General features: G+C 49.4%; 1 protein-coding gene across 12 annotated transcripts in view; it reads left to right on the forward strand.

Annotated features, from left to right (window-relative positions):
• The window catches only part of NTM (neurotrimin), a 697,991-nt gene that overhangs the window by 568,260 nt on the left and 110,968 nt on the right, over positions 1-18,763 (forward strand). For all 12 annotated transcript variants that reach the window (XR_008441742.1, XM_054005752.1, XM_054005744.1 and 9 more), the window contains one exon: positions 752-984. Coding sequence is in view for 11 of the 12 variants with exons in the window: in XM_054005752.1 (XP_053861727.1) it covers positions 752-984 (233 nt within the window). In the remaining variant the exon portion in view is untranslated. The remainder of the gene's footprint in view (positions 1-751; positions 985-18,763) is intronic.

The raw sequence follows: 18,763 nt of genomic DNA on the forward strand, positions 1-18,763 counted from the left end.
TCAGGGATATGGGTAGAGGCAGTTAGTGACAGTGACTGCTAACAAGATGATATGATGGTGATGTGGATGAGGGAAAGGAAGAGAGGATGCTTGCAATGGGTAAACTTTAGGAAGCTGAAAGGTTCTCTTTGGATGAGTGTCCTGATCTTTTTTTTTTTTTTTTTTGAGACTGTCTGCCTGGAATACTTGGGAGAACAGGAGATATTTTCTCTTTCCTGCTTCCAGAAACAGTGAGAGACTAGCTCCCTTCACCCTTTGTTCTCCTAGCTGCAGGGAAATGGAGATCTCTGGGGGAAATGAAAAATAAGGTTTTGCTGGGGGAGAAAAGAGATTTGAAGTTTCCAAAAAAGTTTGAGTTGATATTTGGACAAAAGTTTGAGGCTGTAATTAAGCTGGCTTGTATGCATTTTGTAAAAGGCAGCTTCGGGATGAATGAAAGGGCCCAAAGAGCCGCTTGGGAATGGACTGAGAGGAGCACAAGCCATGTAACTCTAAAGTAATTGAGAATCTTTTTGGAAATCCTCTTGAACTGATCTGAGGCTCAGGTAGAATTTTAGATGGAACAAGAAGCCCTGAGCACAGCAGGCAAAGTGCTGACGTTCTCCTCCTGGGAGGCCAGTGCTACTGGGTCTCCGAAACTGCTGCTCACAGCAAAGCTAAAAAAAGAAAAGGACAGACAGAAAAGCGGCAGTGGGCGAGCGTAGCCACGAGAGGCGATGTGCTAATGAATCATTCTTCTCCTTCCCCTCAGGTGCTCCGTGGATAACAGAGTCACTCGAGTGGCCTGGCTGAACCGCAGCAGCATCCTCTACGCTGGCAATGACAAATGGTGTTTGGACCCCCGGGTGGTGCTCATGTCCAACACCAAAACTGAGTACAGCATCCAGATCCGGGATGTGGACGTGTATGATGAGGGGCCCTACACCTGCTCCGTTCAGACAGACAATCACCCCAAAACGTCACGGGTGCATCTCATTGTGCAAGGTAAGGCCCAGGGGAGACAGGCCTTCTTGGGCTGCTAGGAGTTTATTGCCCTGCTTCCTCAGTTTCTCTTCTCCCATCTCTCCTGGTTCCTTTTCCCAGCGGCCCCTTGCAACTCCTCTTCCCAATTGTCACAATGACCTTCATTCCCTGTTCCCTTGTCCCCGTAGCTCCATCCTAGTCTCCCTCTTCCCAAACAACAGCATCTCCCTTCCCATTCCACCAGCTGCCTTTGCTCTTTGCCAGCCGGGGCTCGCCCACACAGCCTGCCCATCTGGCCTAAAGCTGAGTCCAAGTGTCGTGGTGGTGGTTTTTAGCCCCAAGTGGAACAGGATCGCGAGGACCAGGCAGTCCAAGCAGAATTGGGCAAAGTCCATGGGTTTTATTTTTTTCTGGGAAGATGGGACAGGGGTTGCCTAGCCTCTTAATAGGCATCAGGCCTCAACCTCAGCCGCTCAAGAGTGTGACACAGACCCTGTTCAAACCATTATTTTCTCACGCTGGAGGGAAACAGCAAAGCAAATTATGTCTGAAGTAGTGGAAAGAGGATGAGAGGGAGGAGAGCAAGCAAGCACATCCGTGCTGGGAGAAAGAAATGAGCATCAGACCCATCTGTGTGTGTTGAGAGCAGATTTGTGTGCTCTGCGGGGGTTTTGGGAATTCTCTGTGTAGGGAGGATGTTTGTATTGGAGAGTTGTGTTTTCTATGTGTGCACTCACTAGTGTGTGCATGCACGCTAGTCAGGCTGCATGTGCTCACTTGTGTGTCCATACGTCCATTCTCTCATAGAGTCACATCACAATGTACAGTAAACACAGCACATGGGAGTCACGGGCCCGCAATCTTCCTCCACGTTTGCCATCTTCACACAGCTTTGAGAAGCATCATTCTGTGTCCCATCCAGTCAGTGACATCATCAGACCACACCTGCCTCAGGTGCCCCCTGGCACCAGTCCCTCCAAAACTTGCTTCTGCAATCTTCCTCCACTCAGCTGACCCACGTGGCCCACAGACAAGTCATCTTTGTTTGATCACCTTAATGATATCAGAAATCACTCCAGTTCTGCTATACATTTGGGCGATTACCTTCTCGTTAGTCATATGCGAGGTCTAGCTAATGTGCAACAATCACCTGTAGCATCTCAATTTGAAGGCAGAAAACCTCTTAACGTCCTGCTCCCTTAGCATCCACGTCTCACAGGCACATAGCAAGAGGCTGAAGACGAGACTCTACCATTTCGTTTTACACTTCATGGTAATACCTTTGCTTCTCCAAAGTTGTCTGAGTATTGCTGGAGCCGCAGTCGTGAGTCTGATTTCTGTGTTGGATGGCTGAATGATGTGTAGTGTACCTTGTAGTCATACGACCCAAGTGTCTGAAGTGTTCAACACACTGTATATCCTTAGATTTGAGTAGGAATAGCTTTGGCTTTTCAACACACTTAGATGTCACCATTCTCTTTGTCTTTGCATGTGAGCTCTTTAGACCTAACTTTTCTGCTTCTACCACTATAGTTTTCTACCAATTTTTTCAGTGTTTCTTGCAGTGATCCAATCAGGTCCATTTTATTCCTGAAGCATAGATAACTAATTTCATCCGCCAATGGGTACACTCTCTTGTATGTTTCCATCAGAGGCAATTCATAAAATGTCTTCAACATCACAGTTGAAGAGAGAGAGTGATAGCATGCAGCCCAGTTTAACACCTATCCCCAATAATCCAACTACTTTGCTCACAGCCCACAAACACCAAAGCTGTCATTTTTCCACAGATATTTTCTATCAGTTTTATTCCATTTTCCTCAACAAGCTGCAGGATTGCCCAAAGAGGTTTGTGCCATATGTTGTCAAATGCCTCCACAAAATCCACAAAGACATGTACTACCTTCCCATCATTCTCCAGCATTTTGGCACGTAGCACATGCAGATTGAATATTTGCTCCACTGTAGCTCTTTTGGGTCTTAACCTTGTTCTTCAGCCAGAAAGTTCTCTGTCTTGGGCACAGTTCTCTTCAGAATGAGGCGCAGAAGTATTTTGTTAGGGCGTGTCAATAATGAGATGAAGTCATTTCCACAAACAACAGAGTGCCTCTTTTTATTAATAAGAACCATCAGGGACTATGTCCAAGTCTTGGGACATCTTCCAGCTTCCCAAATCACATTGGCAAACTTATAGTGTGCTTGGATGAGTACCTCTCAGCCACGTTTAATTAGTTCTGCTTCTATGTTATCTACTCCATTGCTTTTTCAGTGACCGCACTGCATCCTCAACTGTGACATAGGAGGAGGTTCACCAGGACAAGTCAAGCTTCCTGTGTAGCTTGCCCCTGCCTCTTTCACTTCCAACTTAGAATTTGTTTCGTTCATGTTCTCAGCAATACCTACCCAAAGTGTTGGGTGAAACAATATTTTTTCCTGACAGGGAAACCTTTTGAAAGGGTCTTAATGGTTTCATAGGCCTTCCTAGGGGCATTTGCTGCAAAGGAGTTCTGTATATTGAAGCACTCTTGTTCAAGCTAGTCTTCTTTTGTCACTTTAATCAGTGAACCTATTTCTTGTGTTAAACGAGAATATTGCTCTCTTGCAGTTTCATCGGTCTTCCTTTGTGCTCTTAACTTCCTTTGTTGATCACATAACTCAATAATCTTCTCCGTGATCCAAGGTTTCTTCTTTAGGATCCATTTCCCCAGAAGACCATCCATAGTCTCTGTAATGCAGCAGGAGATGATGTGCTGTGCCTGACCTGTGCTTGGAGCTTTTGTTTAATCATCCTCTTAAATTCCACTTGTGCTCGACAGACTTTCAGTTAGTCAGTATTATAATGGACTCCGAGGTACTTGCTGCTCTTTTCTTGTTTCCCAGTTTGTTCTTTATGTTGGCCAGTACTAATTTATGATCAGATCCTATGTTGGCCTTCTTGAAGGATGGATTCCCCACCCCACTGAGACGACCTCTCTCCGAGGCCATGACGAAGGCGATCTTGTTCTGAGTCCACAAATGCAATCATGTCCAAGTCCCTCTTCTTGCCGGTTTGTGCTTGAACAAAGTCTTCACTAAGACTGAGTCATTTCTAGTTGCACGTTGCATGAGTCGCAGTCCTCTGCTGTTTGTCTCGGTGTAGCTAAATGTCCCAACGCAGCTGCACCATTCTGCGTAACTCTCAGGACCAGTGCAAGCATTCCAATTACCCTATACCATTAAGCTGTCTCTGCGGTGAACCACTGCTAGCTCCTGCTCGATGTTGCAGTAGAATTTCTCAACCTCTTCACCACCACAGTCACTAGTTGGGGTGTAGCACTGGAAAACACTTACGTTGTAGGGATGGGCTGACAAGCTGAGGGTCATCAACCGGCTTCTGACCGGTTTGTACGCCATCAGGTAGCAGGCTGATCTGCTTCCCGATTAGCAGCACAACCCAATGTGTGCCTACTATTCAGGCCATATGTGCATGCACGTTCTTCAGAACGTACGGCTAAATTCAGTGCCTTGCATGGTGACAGGTTTCATCATGAAACCTGTCACCATGCAAGGCTCTTCAGAACGTGTGTACTCACCAGTGTTTATATATGTGCACGTGTGTCTGTGCTGAAGGAACCTGTGTGGGTGTGTATTGGGCAGGAAGGAGTGTGCATGGTGCGATGTGTGCGAAACGTTGCTGTTTTAGCTGAGGACAGTCTGGGTGAGGATTAATGGAAAACTTCTAATCCCTTGCTAGCAGTCTTTTCTCTCCGAGTTGGATGGGAGCCCTTTTAGCATGACACACCAGCCTGAGTATTGGAATCTCATCTCGGGCTAATTTTCAAATGCTGATGGGTGTATTGATTTGGCAACAAGCTGGGTTAAAAAGGCATTGGTCCGGTACACAGAGTTGCGTTGTGCTAATCCGCTGTCGATATGCTGGGGCTGAGCGTTATTGACAGCCTAATGAATAGAAGGCCAAAAAGATTTCAGAGCTTTTTTTCCCCCCTCCTCCCTCCTTCTCCTTCCTTTTAAAGCAATCGAGCAAACTAAACAGAGCCGGACTTTCCCCATCTCCGTGAGCTGTGAAATGGAAAGCGGATGCATCGCCACCCCAAATTCTTGCTGTTAATCTTGCCATCTGTTATTACCTGCCTGAGTTTCTTAAGCTGAATTGGTCGCCTGAAAGCTCTGGAGTTGCTATCAGGCACCGAGGTGACGCAACACAATTCTATTGGATCCATCCTGATTCTGCTGCCAGGTTTCCAGACGTAACTTTCTCCATATCCTTAGCATCCAGGGCCCCTCTCTCCGTTGTGTTGGATACCAAGATCAAATCCTGTCTTATTTCTCTAGAGCATCACTCCAAAGCACTGGAGGATCCTCAAGCGGTTCACAAATGATGGGCCCAGTCTTGCAAGGCGCTGAGCACCCTCAGCTCTCATTGTGGTCGGCTGGAGTTGAGGGTATTCAGTACCTTGTAGAATCAGGCCTTATGTTTTCTATAGGAATCACTTAGCTCATCGTCAAAAGGCGGCCACTGCTGGGGTGGAACGCAGCAACAGTTTAACAGCCCGCAGCAGTGCCACATAGCTGCTTAGGGCAGGAAGTGAAGAAGAATATTGTATCCAATTAAAAGTACAAGGGAGGCAGACTGTAGTGATCAGAGTAGAATTCAGCCAGGATGTCGGGACTAACAGGTCTTGCCCTTGGAAAACGTGTCCTATAATAATATGACCCAGTATAACCTGCCTGTGGTCCAGTGTCAGACCTACTGTCAGTGCTGAGTCCATCTGTGGGACCCAATGCCATGGCCTCTGGTGTCCTGCCTGGACAGCTCACTCCCAAGCCAACTTTTTTATTAAACTAAAATGAGGAAGAGGGGGATTCATCTCCAGTCTCAGGAAACAAACCCAAACCCAGCCGTGAGCCAGCTTCTGGACAGCAAGAGCTGCAGATCCCGGGAAGAGCAAACAGCTGCTTTTCCGACTGCAGAATGTGAGCATCTCCTGTCGTTCTGTGACGTTTATTTGGAAGGGTCCAAAAGGAGAGGTGGGCCGGGTGTTCAGTCCCTGTTTTTTAGTCCTCTCCCTTTATGGAATTTTGGCATTTCTGCTTCCGGTTGAGGTCAGGGCAGGAAGCACCAGCGCTGCTGTGAAAATGGAAACAGTTATCTGAGCTGGCAATGATAACACCTGAGCCACTTTGTCCATCCCTCACCCCCCACCCCAAGCTTTCACCCATGTGACTCCTTTTGGAGACCGGGCCTTGAAATCTCCCCAGACTGGCTGAACTCTAGCCCTTCCACATCTCGTTCTCAAACCTTCTGAAGACTTTAGCAGACTCTGTGCAGGACATGGGGGGAGGGATAGCTCAGTGGTTTGAGCATTGGCCTGCTAAAGCCAGGGGTGCGAGTTCTAGAGGGGGGATAGCTCAGTGGTTTGAACGTTGGCCTGCTAAATCTAGGGTTGTGAGTTCAATCCTTGAGGGGGCCATTTAGGGATCTGGGATAAAAATCTGTCTGGGGATTGGTCCTGCTTTGAGCAGGGGGGTTGGACTACATGACTCCTGAGGTCCCTTCCGACTTTGATATTCTATGTTTTGAGAGCAGTGGAGCCCCATCTCGGCTAACTAATAATGTCCCATTGCTGGGGTTAACCGCAGGGAAATTACTCAAATTTTAAATACGATCAGTTAAGGTAATAGCCTGAAACAAATGATAATACCAAGTGGCCACAACCAAAGCTCTAGGACATAGGAAAGGGTCTTTGGGCAAAATTTTGGAAGCGAGTGCACCAGGACCTTATGTTCTTATGACCTCTCAAGAAGCCATTGAATTCTGCTCTGAGTCAAGCTATATTCTCTTAAGGATCCAACCTTCTAGAGCCATGAGATCTTCCACTTCTGTCTGGGATGTCCGCTTCCTCCACCTCCTCTGAGCTCCTGTGATTTATGCATGTAATCCAGGGATATGCAATGAAGTTGCCTTAGTGGGGTAGCCAAGTATAAGGTATCCTGGAACATTACAGCGGGAAGAGGGTATGGTATCTATTTAGTGCTGGGTTGACAGTCTTGGAGGCGGAAAGCCTCCTATCGAAATGCAAAAGAAAGATTGCAAAAGAAAGGGCTTCAGCAGGAATAGCAAATCCCACCACCAAGGAGCCTCAGCCCATATCAGGAGGGAATGACCCTGTCATGAAAAGATAGTTCAGCCCCTGTCCCATCTGCTTGAAATGCCAGCAAGGGAGCTAACTAACACCCTGCATGGTGGTGAGCTCTGTGATGTGGACGCTTGTCCATGAAGAGCCAGATGACAATCCACCAAACTCAGGTCACCCAGGCCACTGAACAGTAAAACTCACCTTTTCAAAAGTGGCCACTGGTTACGGGAGCCTCAGTTTTGTGGCACTCAACTGAAGACACCATGGACCTGATTTTTAGGGGTGCTGGACACCTGCTGCTCCCACTGACTTCCACTGGGGATGTGGGCACTCCAAAGCAACTCTGAGTCTCAAGCTGGGCCCCCAAAAATTAAAACACACAAATTCAGTGGCCACTTTAAAACACGTTGACGGCTGGTTGTTCATGAACTGGGCTGGTTGCAAACCAACAAGCGAGGTGCAAAGTGTTAGAGGATCTTAGCACCCACAGCTCCACCTGACTTTATCAGAGTGATGGATCTCGGGAGCTCTGTGCCCCATCCCCAGCTTTGTGACTCATCAGATCTCCTTTCACTTTTGTTCGAGCTTCACTGAAACTAAACTGCAGGATCAATGGTGCCTTTTCTTTACTGGTACTGAAATGGACTGTTCAGGGGAGGCTGCCTTTCTTTTACTTGACCTAGTGTGTTTGGGTTTCAGTGAAATCTCCTACAGATTGTACCTGTTGAGCATGGTTTCTTCTCAGGGAAAGTTCCGCCGTGCATAGATGGACTGTGTTAAATAGAATCAAGAGGCAACCGGCGCAAAAGACTTCATCTCCTGGGCTCCTGGCAATGTTTTGGGTAGTCAGGATCAGAGGGCTCCGAGCGGAGAGGGATTTGGGGTGAGGAACGACCAGAGGATATGCCACAAAAATGTAATTGCCCCCCGGAATCCTGGAAGAGACTCATTTGCAAAATGCAAGACCACAGCTCCTCATCTATGAGATACCACGCAGAGGAACCTGGCATGGCTCTCTGAGTTCTGAATAAGGGGACTTCACACACAACCCGCTAGCCTTTGGGATACAACAGCTTTCCTTCCTTTCATCTTCACGTTCCCCTTGCAGGTCTAATTAATGAGCAAATGCTTCCAAGCTCTGCCTGCTCCTTTCAGCCACCTGGGTGGTTGCTGCACTCTCCGGGGCACGCGCCTTGGTCTGGGGATCCCAAACAAACCTGCCTCTGGCCTCTACTGTGTCTCAGCCTTAGCCCCCACCTGCTCACCCTGGTCCCCATAGGACTCTTAAACTATTTAAGTCTCGCAAACACAGCCCTTCCAGGGGCTATCAAGGGGAGGGGGAAGGATAGCATCTGGAAAGCTCTATTTATATATGTAACAGTCCCTCTCCTCTGCCTGCAAAAGGCTCCTGCAGCCTTGTAAGATGCGGTAAAGAAAGTGGGCCTTATCTCGGTACTGGAAACAGAAGGGTGAGGGAAGCACCGCCTTGGCTGGGGTTGCATTTCACTTAGACACCACATTTGCATGATAGAAAACAAGGGAATTTTAGTGCTTCAGACAAACCAACCAGGGGATATTAGCACTTTTCCATCTCTTTATCAGTTTCCCTGGCCCTATCTGACTCTTTCTGTTGTCGCTAGAGCAACTAATCACTCCCTCCCTCTTTGTTTGGTGAAAATGAGTTTTCCCACTCCTTCCTGGGTCGTGTTAATCTGCAAATCCTGCCATTGTTTGATAGTTAATTACCTGCTTGCTGGAGTTGCGGGCTGTGTGGCTCAGGTGGAAGGGGGAAGCGCTGAGATCTTACCCAGCCGTAGGAAAGCAAGCGGCACAGAGCCAGGGCACTTCTCCCCACATATGGCACTGATGCGGTCCTGCGGGATGGAGGCACGCAGCCCCATGAGCCTCTCTGCAAGGTGTGCGCCGTGTAGATAATGGGACCATTGGGCCTACGGCGTGTTCACGCCGCCTTGTATTTCCTTTGTGTGTCTGTTTGGATTCAAACACTGAACTCTGCCCAATTAATTTTCCTTTGGTGGCGTCAGCCCCTTTTCTTCACATGAGAATAAGAATAACTTCTTATTCCCGCCTCACTTGTACTGGTGTAAATCAGGACTACCCCCATCGCAACCCATGTGGCATGGTTGTGAAAACAGCATAAGTGGGGAAAGAGTCAGGCCCTCGCTTTCTGGCCACTTGGGCCCCAGGCGTCTGGGTTGCTTGCAGGGGAACTGAACGCAGAATCTGTGCCTGGCTTCATGCCTGAGCCAGAGCAGAACCTGAAATCCCAGCACCTCACTGACGGCTGCCATGTACAGAAGAGTCAAGCCCAGTGAGCCTATGCCACTGGTAGGGAAAGGTGCCCTGCAGGACCCCACTGCTGGGCTCTGGGGGATGGCTAAGGCAGAGGAGCAGAGAGGCAGAGAATTGCAAAGCCACGGGCCCTTATGTGGATTATGCCTCCCACTCCAGATTGCAATGGAAGTCATTCAGCAGGTCCGGCTCCCCAGAGCTCATGTGAGATAGGTGGCTTTAGCTGTTGAAAGTCCTGTTGGATAAGAGGCAGCTGGCCGGGATCTAGTAGCACTGAGTCACCCCAGTGCAGGCTGTGAAGCGATCACCCCAGGGCATTCTGCAATAGCTGCCGTCAGAGTGGATTTCAAGAGCGTGATGGTCACAGCACGGTGAGGTCTGGAGGCCGAGGCAACTGTGACTATGTCGGCAATCCACAGGAAAACTACAGCCTCAAATTCAGTCAGGAACACTGATACAGCTGCCGGTTGGGGGCCCTGCACTAGACAGGGCTGCTACTGAACCAGACGAGAATATCCAGGTAAAGTCATTCCGGTTTCTTATATAGTTTGAGCTGTCACCAGCTCTTTCACATCCAACACTGCAGTCCTGGCCAGGTGCTGGGATAGCGATGAAATAGAGCCAATGTGATTGGGTGAGGCAGTATGGCCTAACTCTCGCCTTTCGGTCTATGTGCTTATACCTTGCTCTTCACTGTGGTATCTAAACACTTAGATCGAGCTATTGGGAACGTACCTGTGAGACGGCAGGTGTTAGCCACCTCTCCGCGGAGTGTCACATCCACAGCGAGCAGCCCCTTTCTCCACAGTCATCTCTGGCCTTGTCTAACCAACATCATTTCTGGCTTTGTGCCCGTCGCTGACTACAGCCTCTGCTTTGCCGGTCCCTGCTAGCGCTGCTTCTGTTCAGGTTCCCTCTCTTGGCGTGTAAGTCCCAGGGAAGAATTTCCAGGCACAGAACAACGAACCTGCGCAATAAGCTACCGGAGAATGTGATAGAAGCTCGAAGTGTTAATAGCTCCAGGAGACACCTGCATTTGTTGCTGCCGGAGGAAAGGACTGGATGGAGGGATATGGTGTTAAGAGAGGCCAAGAGAGGTTGTGGTAGCCCAGGGGTTGTGATAGCCCAGCCTATCCCAGAGGGGTTGTGGTAGCCAGGGTTCAGATTAGGTGCCCATGATGTTAGAGGAGGTGCGCTTCATTATTATTATTAGTATTTATTATTATTGTAGTGCCTAGAGTCCACAATCAAGATCAGGGCATGCTCCATTGTTTCTAGAGTCTGTACAAACACATGGGAAGAGACACAGTCCCTGCCCCAAAGATCTTACAAACTAAATAGACAGGCCAGACAACGGGTGGGAGGAGGAAGAAATGCACAGTGAGATGAAGTGACTTGCCCACGGTCACCCAGTAGGCTAGTGGCAGAGCTTCAACTAGGGGGGAGGGATAGCTCAGTGGTTTGCACATTAGCCTACTAAACCCAGGGTTGTGAGTTCAATCCTTAAGGGGGCCACTTAAGGATTTGGGGCAAAATCAGTATTTGGTTCTGCTAGTGAAGGCGGGGGGCTGGATTCAAGGTCCTTTCCAGTTCTAGGAGATGGGATATCTCTATTAATTATTATTATAGGACCCAGGTCTCTGGACTCCCAGAGTAGTGCTCTATAGACTGGACCGCACAGGCCTCATGCCAGACTCAGCACAGGGGCAGAGACAAAGCCGGGTCACTACAGGCAAAATCTACTCCAGTTGTAATTCCTGGAACTACAGCAGGGATAAATTTGATTCCGCGTGTTTGAATACTTCATATCCGAGAGAGACTGGCTCCTGGCCAGATCAAGAGGTAAAGGGTGAATTTAGATTGTGCCTTGTATCCCTGCAGTAAGCAAGGTATGCAGCAGAGACGCTCCTCAAACTGATTCAGAGGTGAAAGTGCTTTGGAGCTAAGAATGAAGAGCTGAGAGGTTAAAACCACCCTTTCCTTCAAACAAACTCTCCATCTCTTTTGCAGACTCTTTATTGGTGCTGTTTCTTTCCTTGCTTCCAATATCCATCCATCCATCCCTCCCTCTGTCTGTCTATCCATCCATAGGCGCTGACTTTTCTTTTTCCTGAAGGGTGCTCCACCTCAGCTCCTCCCCAAGGCCCTGCCCCTACTCTGCTTCTTCTCCCGAGGTCCTGCCCTCACTCCGCATCTTCCTGCCTTCTCTGCCCACCTGCCGCTGGCTCCTCTCTGCCCTTCCCGAGTGCCTCCTGCCAGTCAATGAACAGCTGATCGATGTCCAGCTCTCTCTCTCTATCTATCTAATCTCTAATGTTTGTCACCATGTAGGCATAGATCCATGTCACTCTTTCTCTGTTGCTGTCTTTGTTTGCACCAGGTTACCAAACCTTGCCTCTCTTCTTAGGTCTATCCCAGCCGCACCCCTCTCCGATGCTGTGTGAAAAGCCAGCTTGCGTCCCTTGAGTACTAAGTATTAGCCATGGCACCCTAGCGAACCTGCAGTCAGATAAACAAGATCATCTTACGCCAGTTTCTGCCCACCCCCATCTAATAAGCGATTCCTGCAACTGAGCTGTTTAGTATGCAACAAAACAAGGCCCCAGCGCCACGCTTGGGATGCTTCACAGAGGCTGAGTTGTTCCCCTGATTTAAGGAGCCTTATCCTGGGGCATGGGGGGAGGAACACGAGTGTGAATCACGTCTCTTTTACTAATGTTGTGCCAGTTTACTTTGCACGTCGCTCACTGGAGGAAGAGAGAGAAGCCACCCAGTGCACTCGGTCTATTGGGTCAATGGGTTTATAATGCGTGTCAGGGCTGGGGCTATTCCTGGAAAGGTGAGGAACTCTATGAGGTCAGGAGTTCAATAGTAGGGCTTGTGACCTACCAGAGGGGTGCAGAATGGGAGTCACTCAAAATGGCTGTCTCTTCTGCACTGCTGTAGACATCTAATTAACCTTAGCTAATTCTACCCAGGAGAAGGGCTGGTTGTTACAGGCTCATTACCGTGCATGAATTACTCAAATGCCTTTGCCATTCCTCTGCCCGGTCTGGAGTTCATTCAGGCTGCCATTGAAAGCAGAGCTGTGTTCTCCCTGTCAGCCTGGCTCAGTCTCTGGAGTCCATTGGAAGTCTCCCTCTGTGTGTGTCATCTGCAGAGGGGCCAGAAGAGGGTTCTGTAGACAGGCTCAGCGAGCCAGTACTTTTCTATAGTGACCACCATCTTGTGTTCCAGAATCTCAGTATTTATTTATATAGGCAACCTTCAGGTGTTGTTCAACACAGTGACTTCTGCCTGAGTCTGTAGAGAGCCTGGAACAATAGTGCTAGAGAGAGAGAAAGAGCTATGAACTTCCCGATTTACTCAATAAAGTATTATCTCTGAACCCTAATGATGACAGCTGAAATGTTAAAACTATTAGCTATTTCACTGGTGACCTCACAAAGATGAAGGACAGTGCCATTGTGATCATCTCAATCTACTCTGAGGAGCAGTTCATTCCAGCATTGTCAGTGGGTTGAGCCTGGGTTTTGGGTGCAGTTTAGGAAATTACCATTGTGATGGGTTCCCCCTTGGGTGCCACCTGGAACTGGGGTACCATTGAGCCATCTGACCCAGCAGCTCGGGCTTCCTCTCTCATTGTGCTGCTGTGACAAGCTGCAGACCCACTCCCAGTCCTACACTTCCCTCAACATTCACACAGGTAAGGACACACCCAGCTGCAGTTACATGCAGGCTCTCTGACCAGCCACTGCATGAACCAACAATAGAGAGGCGACAAGCCGAGGACCCCAGAGTGGTACCATCCTGCCTTGGTCCAAACTCCAACCAGTATGAATTTATTATCCAGTTTGCCTCCCACTCAATGTAGAGAGGAATATGCAACAGCCTTTGCCCCTTGAGCTATGATTTCCCATGCATTTCACTCAAACTCACTGGTTTAGATAAAGCGAAAACAAGTTTATTAACTACAAACGATAGATTTTAAGTGATTACAAGTGATAGCGAACAGATCAAAGCAAATTACCTAGCAAATAAAGAAAAATGCAAACTAAGTCTAAGACACTAGAAAGATAGGATATGAATTAACAATCTCTCACCCTGACGGATGATACAAGCAGGCTGCTGATTCTTAAGGCACAAGCTACACTTGCTGTGCAGCTTGGAATCCCCAGGTGTCTCATACACAGGCTAGAAATCCCTTTAGCCTGGGTCCAGCACTTCCCCCAGTTCAGTCTTTGTTCCTCGGGTGTTTTCAGGAGTCCTCTTGAAAAATCCACACCCCTGAGCACCATGCCTATCCTGACCTAGCGCCCAGTGCAGACACAGACATTCCATCAACCTACCTACCATAACTCACAGAGATGGAATTCCTACAGTGACTGAAATTCCCCTTTCATCACTGGAGGCTGCATTTGTGCTACAGATTTACAGTGGTCTATCTACAGCGCCGGATCTCGGTTGCTCTAGTGCCCATGTTGTGTCTAGCTGTGTCTAGTTGTGTCTAGTGTAGACATAGCATTGCCTAGAATTTAAAGTTATTAGAAGATGTTAGCAAATATCTTCTAAGGATGTGTCTACACTGCAAAAAGTGGTGTTCTTATCTTGGGTTAGCTAACCCATGTTAGCTGACTTGGGTTACAATAGCAGTGAAGACACGACAACTCTGCTTTTAAGCTGGGTTAGCTACTCAAGCTCAAGCTGATAGGGCAGCCTGGCCTTGAGTTAAAAGCAGAGTTGCTGTATCTTCACTGCTATTGTAACCCAAGACAACTAAGCCAAGTTAAGAAAACTTTTTTTTTTTTGCAGGGTAGACATACCAAAACACTCAAGAGCAGACAAGGCAGTGTATAACACATGATAAATACTGGAAAGAAAGAGTGGAAATAAGTTGTCCATTTTTAACAGTGAGGTTAATTAAACCATTGGAACAGTTTACCAAGGGTTGTGGTGGATTCTCCGTCACTGACAATTTTAAATCAAGATGGGATGTTTTGCTTCAAGATCTGTTCTAGGGATTATTTTGGGGCAGTTCTCTGGCCTGTGTTATACAGAAGGTCAGACTAGATGATCACAATGGTCCCTTCCGGCCTCGAAATCTATGAATCTATAAATAAACTAGTGACACTAAACCCTAATGGGGAACCTATGCTGTAATTTGCCCTGTTTAACCTTTGTTAAAGTACGCGCTGCCTAGTCTACACTATACATTTAAAATGTTAGATTGTGTTAGCTAATATCTTTTCTTGTTGTTGTTGTTGTTTGTTTAGAATGTGTATCACAGTAGTGCACAGGAGCCTCAGTCATGGACGAGGACCATATTGTGCTAGACATTGTACAAACAGAACAAAAAGTCGGTTCCCAATCCAACAAGTTTACATTCTTGTGATGGGGCACCTGCCCCATACTGGGCTCTAAGGGGTTAATAGAGCCCTAGGGAGGCTGTGCAGGAGGCAGCCAATCAGAGAAGGGCTGAAGGGAACAGCCAATCAGGCCCATATAAAAAGGGAGCTGCAGGGCAGAGGAGGGCAGTTCTCTGCTGGGAGCCCAGGGAGGAAGAACTGTGTCTCTGGAGGACTGAGAGAACTGCTAGCACCCTGGACAGAGCAGTGCTGCGAGCAGGGACCAGGGGAGCGAGCGACAGCTCCTGACTGTCTCCTGGGGTTTGCAGGCTGAGGTCCTGAGGCAAAAGCAAAGAGGATGCTGGGGCCACAAGGAAGTGGCCAGACAATTTGCTGCAGTAGCCACTAAGGGAAGTGGCTGAACAATGGACTGCAGATCCCCCAGAAATGGGAAGCACAGTGTGTGGCACAGCCAGAGGGCTGTATCACTGAAGTGGACGCTGTGGTCCTTAGAGAGACGTGGGTCCTAGAGCAGGAGTGACAGTGGTGAGGCACCACCTGAAGAGGGCACACTAACATGCGGAGCTAATCCCCAAGACAGCCAGCAGGAGGCGCCAGAGTGGTGAGTGAACCCCGTTAAAAAACTAAATACAAATAATCATAGAAATGTAGGGTTGTAAGGGACCTCAAGAAGTCATCAAGTCCAGCCATCTGTTGCTGAGGCAGGACCAAGTAAACCCTGCCTTTAGATCTCAACCTACTCAAGGGTAGGGGCATACGCTGGTCTACCTACATCAGTGTCATTACATCAGGACACATTAATGAAGAAAAGGCATCTTAACTCCCTTACATCCACCTGGACTTCATTGCACCCTCTTACTGATGTGTAACTTACTCATTACCTCTGACTTGGTGATATCTGCAACATCGTTGTTATTTCCATGGCAACAGGCTGGAATATCATTCGCTCAGGATTATGAATGTGCAGCATTTGATCTGGGCTGGGAAGGGAGGAAGTTTTTACTTGCAAATGTAATTCACCATGCTCACTAATATTCACTCAAGGGGTGTTTGGCCTGAGCACAGGACGGGCAGCTAGGCACCCCGGAGGACTGCCCCAGGCTCCGATATTGACTCCCTTTTTGGCCTTGGCCAAGTCACTTGACCTCTCTCCAAATCAATTTAGCATCTGTGAGATGGAGATAATACTCTTCACCTACCTCGGAGGGGGGTTACAAGGATTAATTAGTTAATGTCTGCAAAGTGCTTTGAAGATGGAATGTGCGATGTGAGTACTGAGTGTTATTAATTATGTAGTAAGGGGGGAAGGGAGTGATTGCGGGGAAGGGGGGAAACAGAGAATCTAGAGCTTGTGTGTAGTGTCACTCCCTAGCCCAGGTGTGAGCAGACACACTGCAAAGCCATACCTGAGTTACTGGTCTTCATTGCTGCTTCATGCACGCAGGTGTATTTCTAAGAGCATATCCCATGGTTCTTTGCGGTGCAGGAAGTTGAGCTGCTCTGTGATTCTTTCCCAGTGAATTGAGGGAGAAGTTGTCTTGTCTTCTGGGGACACAGAGGGATGGGGGGAATTGTGGGAAAACATTGGAGGACTATAGGCACCCCAGAACGTGAGTGTCATTCAAAAGACTTTGGAGAATAAGCTGAACTGATCTCCTGAAATCAGGAGGATGAACCTGGTGCGACCAGGGTTTGAACCTGTGATTTTAGTTATGGCAAACCTGAGAGTGAGGCTTCAAATCCTTCCCCTCCAGCATACAGTCCTTGTTCCTATTCTGCATGGAGCTGATTCTGCATCCCTGGTGCACACACTGCAGTGCTCTGTTTGCATTGATTTCAGTGGGCCTGCCCCCCTAGAGTAAAGTGAGACTGAGGGTACATCTACACTACAGGGGGGAGTCAATTTAAGATACGCAAATTCAGCTACGTGAATAGCGTAGCTGAATTCGACGTATCGCAGCCGACTTACCCCGCTGTGAGGACGGCGGCAAAATCGACTTCTGCGGCTTCCTGTCGACAGCGCTTACTCCCACCTCCGCTGGTGGAGTAAGAGCGTCGATTCGGGGATCGATTGTCGCGTCCCGACGGGACGTGATAAATCGATCCCCGAGAGGTCGATTTCTACCTGCCGATTCAGGCGGGTAGTGTAGACCTAGCCTCAGTGCGCACAAAGGGGACAGGAGCTGATCCCGTCTCCACTCAGACATATATATCACCAGTCAGTTTCGCCCCCTTCTCCTAACCACGTTAGCCTCGCCCTGCCTTCCTTCATGCTCAGCTGCTCTGCATGCCCACACAGACCCTTGTCTTGGATGGCCACGCCAGCTAGTCACTTAAAACCTCTCCCTCTCCTTGCAGCCGCTGAGGGGTCTTGGATTGTCACTCACTTTTAAGCAGGGACATGAGCATTGTCATGCCTCAGTGTCAGCTCCCTTTACAGGAGGGGCAAATTCTGCCCCAGGTGTAACTCTAGGCTACTCTAGATTCACACTGGGCGCTCCTTGGAATAGTATTTGGCCCACAGACCCTGTTCTGGGAGCGGCGGCTGGACAGCACAAGCACACAGCTCCTGGCAGGGGAGTCTGAAGCGCTGGAGCTGTTAATCCAGGCACCACTACACACGGTGAGTGCTTGTCAGCCCCTGAATAGCACAGAGCTTCCCTGCCTTGCGGCTGCCACCTCCACCCACCTGCGAGCCACATGCCAGGCAGTGGTTGACGTGCTGCGTATTGATGCATGAAAAATGCATCACCTCGCCGGTTAGAGGCATGTTTTGTTTCCCAGATGGGAATGGCTGGGTTTTATTAATCAGACAGATGAGGAGCAGGACGCGGGGGTGGAGGGGGGTGGGAAGGAGCAGCAAAAGCCTCTTGTAGCTGCAGGACCATTCATAAGATAGAGTATCCCCTGCCACTGGGGGTAGAGCACTCAGCAACTCCTAGGATCAGGCCTAGGGCTTGCAAATAGCCCCAAACCCTAAGGGGTATTGGGATCATGGAGGGATTTGTGAGAGGCCCATCTCAAACAACGATATAGCTAGTCTGGGGTTGTCACTATCCTTTACTGCCCAGTCTTTGTTCCCCATGGTCCCCTGTGTTACTTCCTTAGTTGGATTTCACTACGATAAATCCCATAGAATCTTTTGAATTACAGACCCCAGTACAATCCATCCAGCATCTGAAGTTGGATGGAGCCGGTTAATTTCCACCAGGTGTGGAACACCATAATGGATTCACACGGTACAGACAGAATCATGGCATAAATCAGTGAACACACACACACACACACACACACACACACGTCTAGACCCCTAATCTGTAAGGTCTCAAGATCCTATTTGAGCTGAAGGAGAGCTCCCTGAGCCGGCAATGGTAGTAGCCTGCAGAATTTGTCCCCGTGTGTTGCTTCTATGTGTAATGCACTTTGCACATGTAAGCAACCCATGGTCAGGGCCGGCTCCAGGCACCAGCCCACCAAGCTTGTGCTTGGGGCGGCACCTGGAGGGGGGTGGTGCGGTGCTCCGGCTCCGGCCGCTGGGGAGAGCAGAGCCCTGGCTGGGCTCTCCGGCCTCCCCCCGGCGCTCTGGCCGCCGGGGAGAGCAGAGCCGCGGCGGGCTCTCCGCCCTCCTCCCGGCGCTCTGGCCGCCGGGGAGAGCAGAGCCACGGCGGGCTCGCCGCCCTCCCTCCGGCACTCTGGCCGCCGGGGAGAGCGGAGCCGCGGCGGGCTCTCCACCCTCCTCCCGGCTCTCTGGCCGCCGGGGAGAGCAGAGCCCCGGCCGGACTCTCCGCCCTCCTCCCGGGGCTCCGGCCGCCAGCGGAGCCGCGGCAGGCTCGCCGCCCTCCCCCCAGCACTCTGGCTGGTCGGGGAGAGCGGCCTGCGGCCGGGCTCGGTGCCCTCCCCTGCCGCGCTGGGGGGCGGGCACGGGGGACAACGGGAGGCTTTTTTGCCTGGGGCGGCAAAAAAGCCAGAGCCGGCCCTGCCCAT

Source organism: Malaclemys terrapin, chromosome 15 (genome assembly GCF_027887155.1).
Source record: "Malaclemys terrapin pileata isolate rMalTer1 chromosome 15, rMalTer1.hap1, whole genome shotgun sequence".
In the NCBI taxonomy this organism is placed as follows: Eukaryota; Metazoa; Chordata; order Testudines; family Emydidae; genus Malaclemys; species Malaclemys terrapin.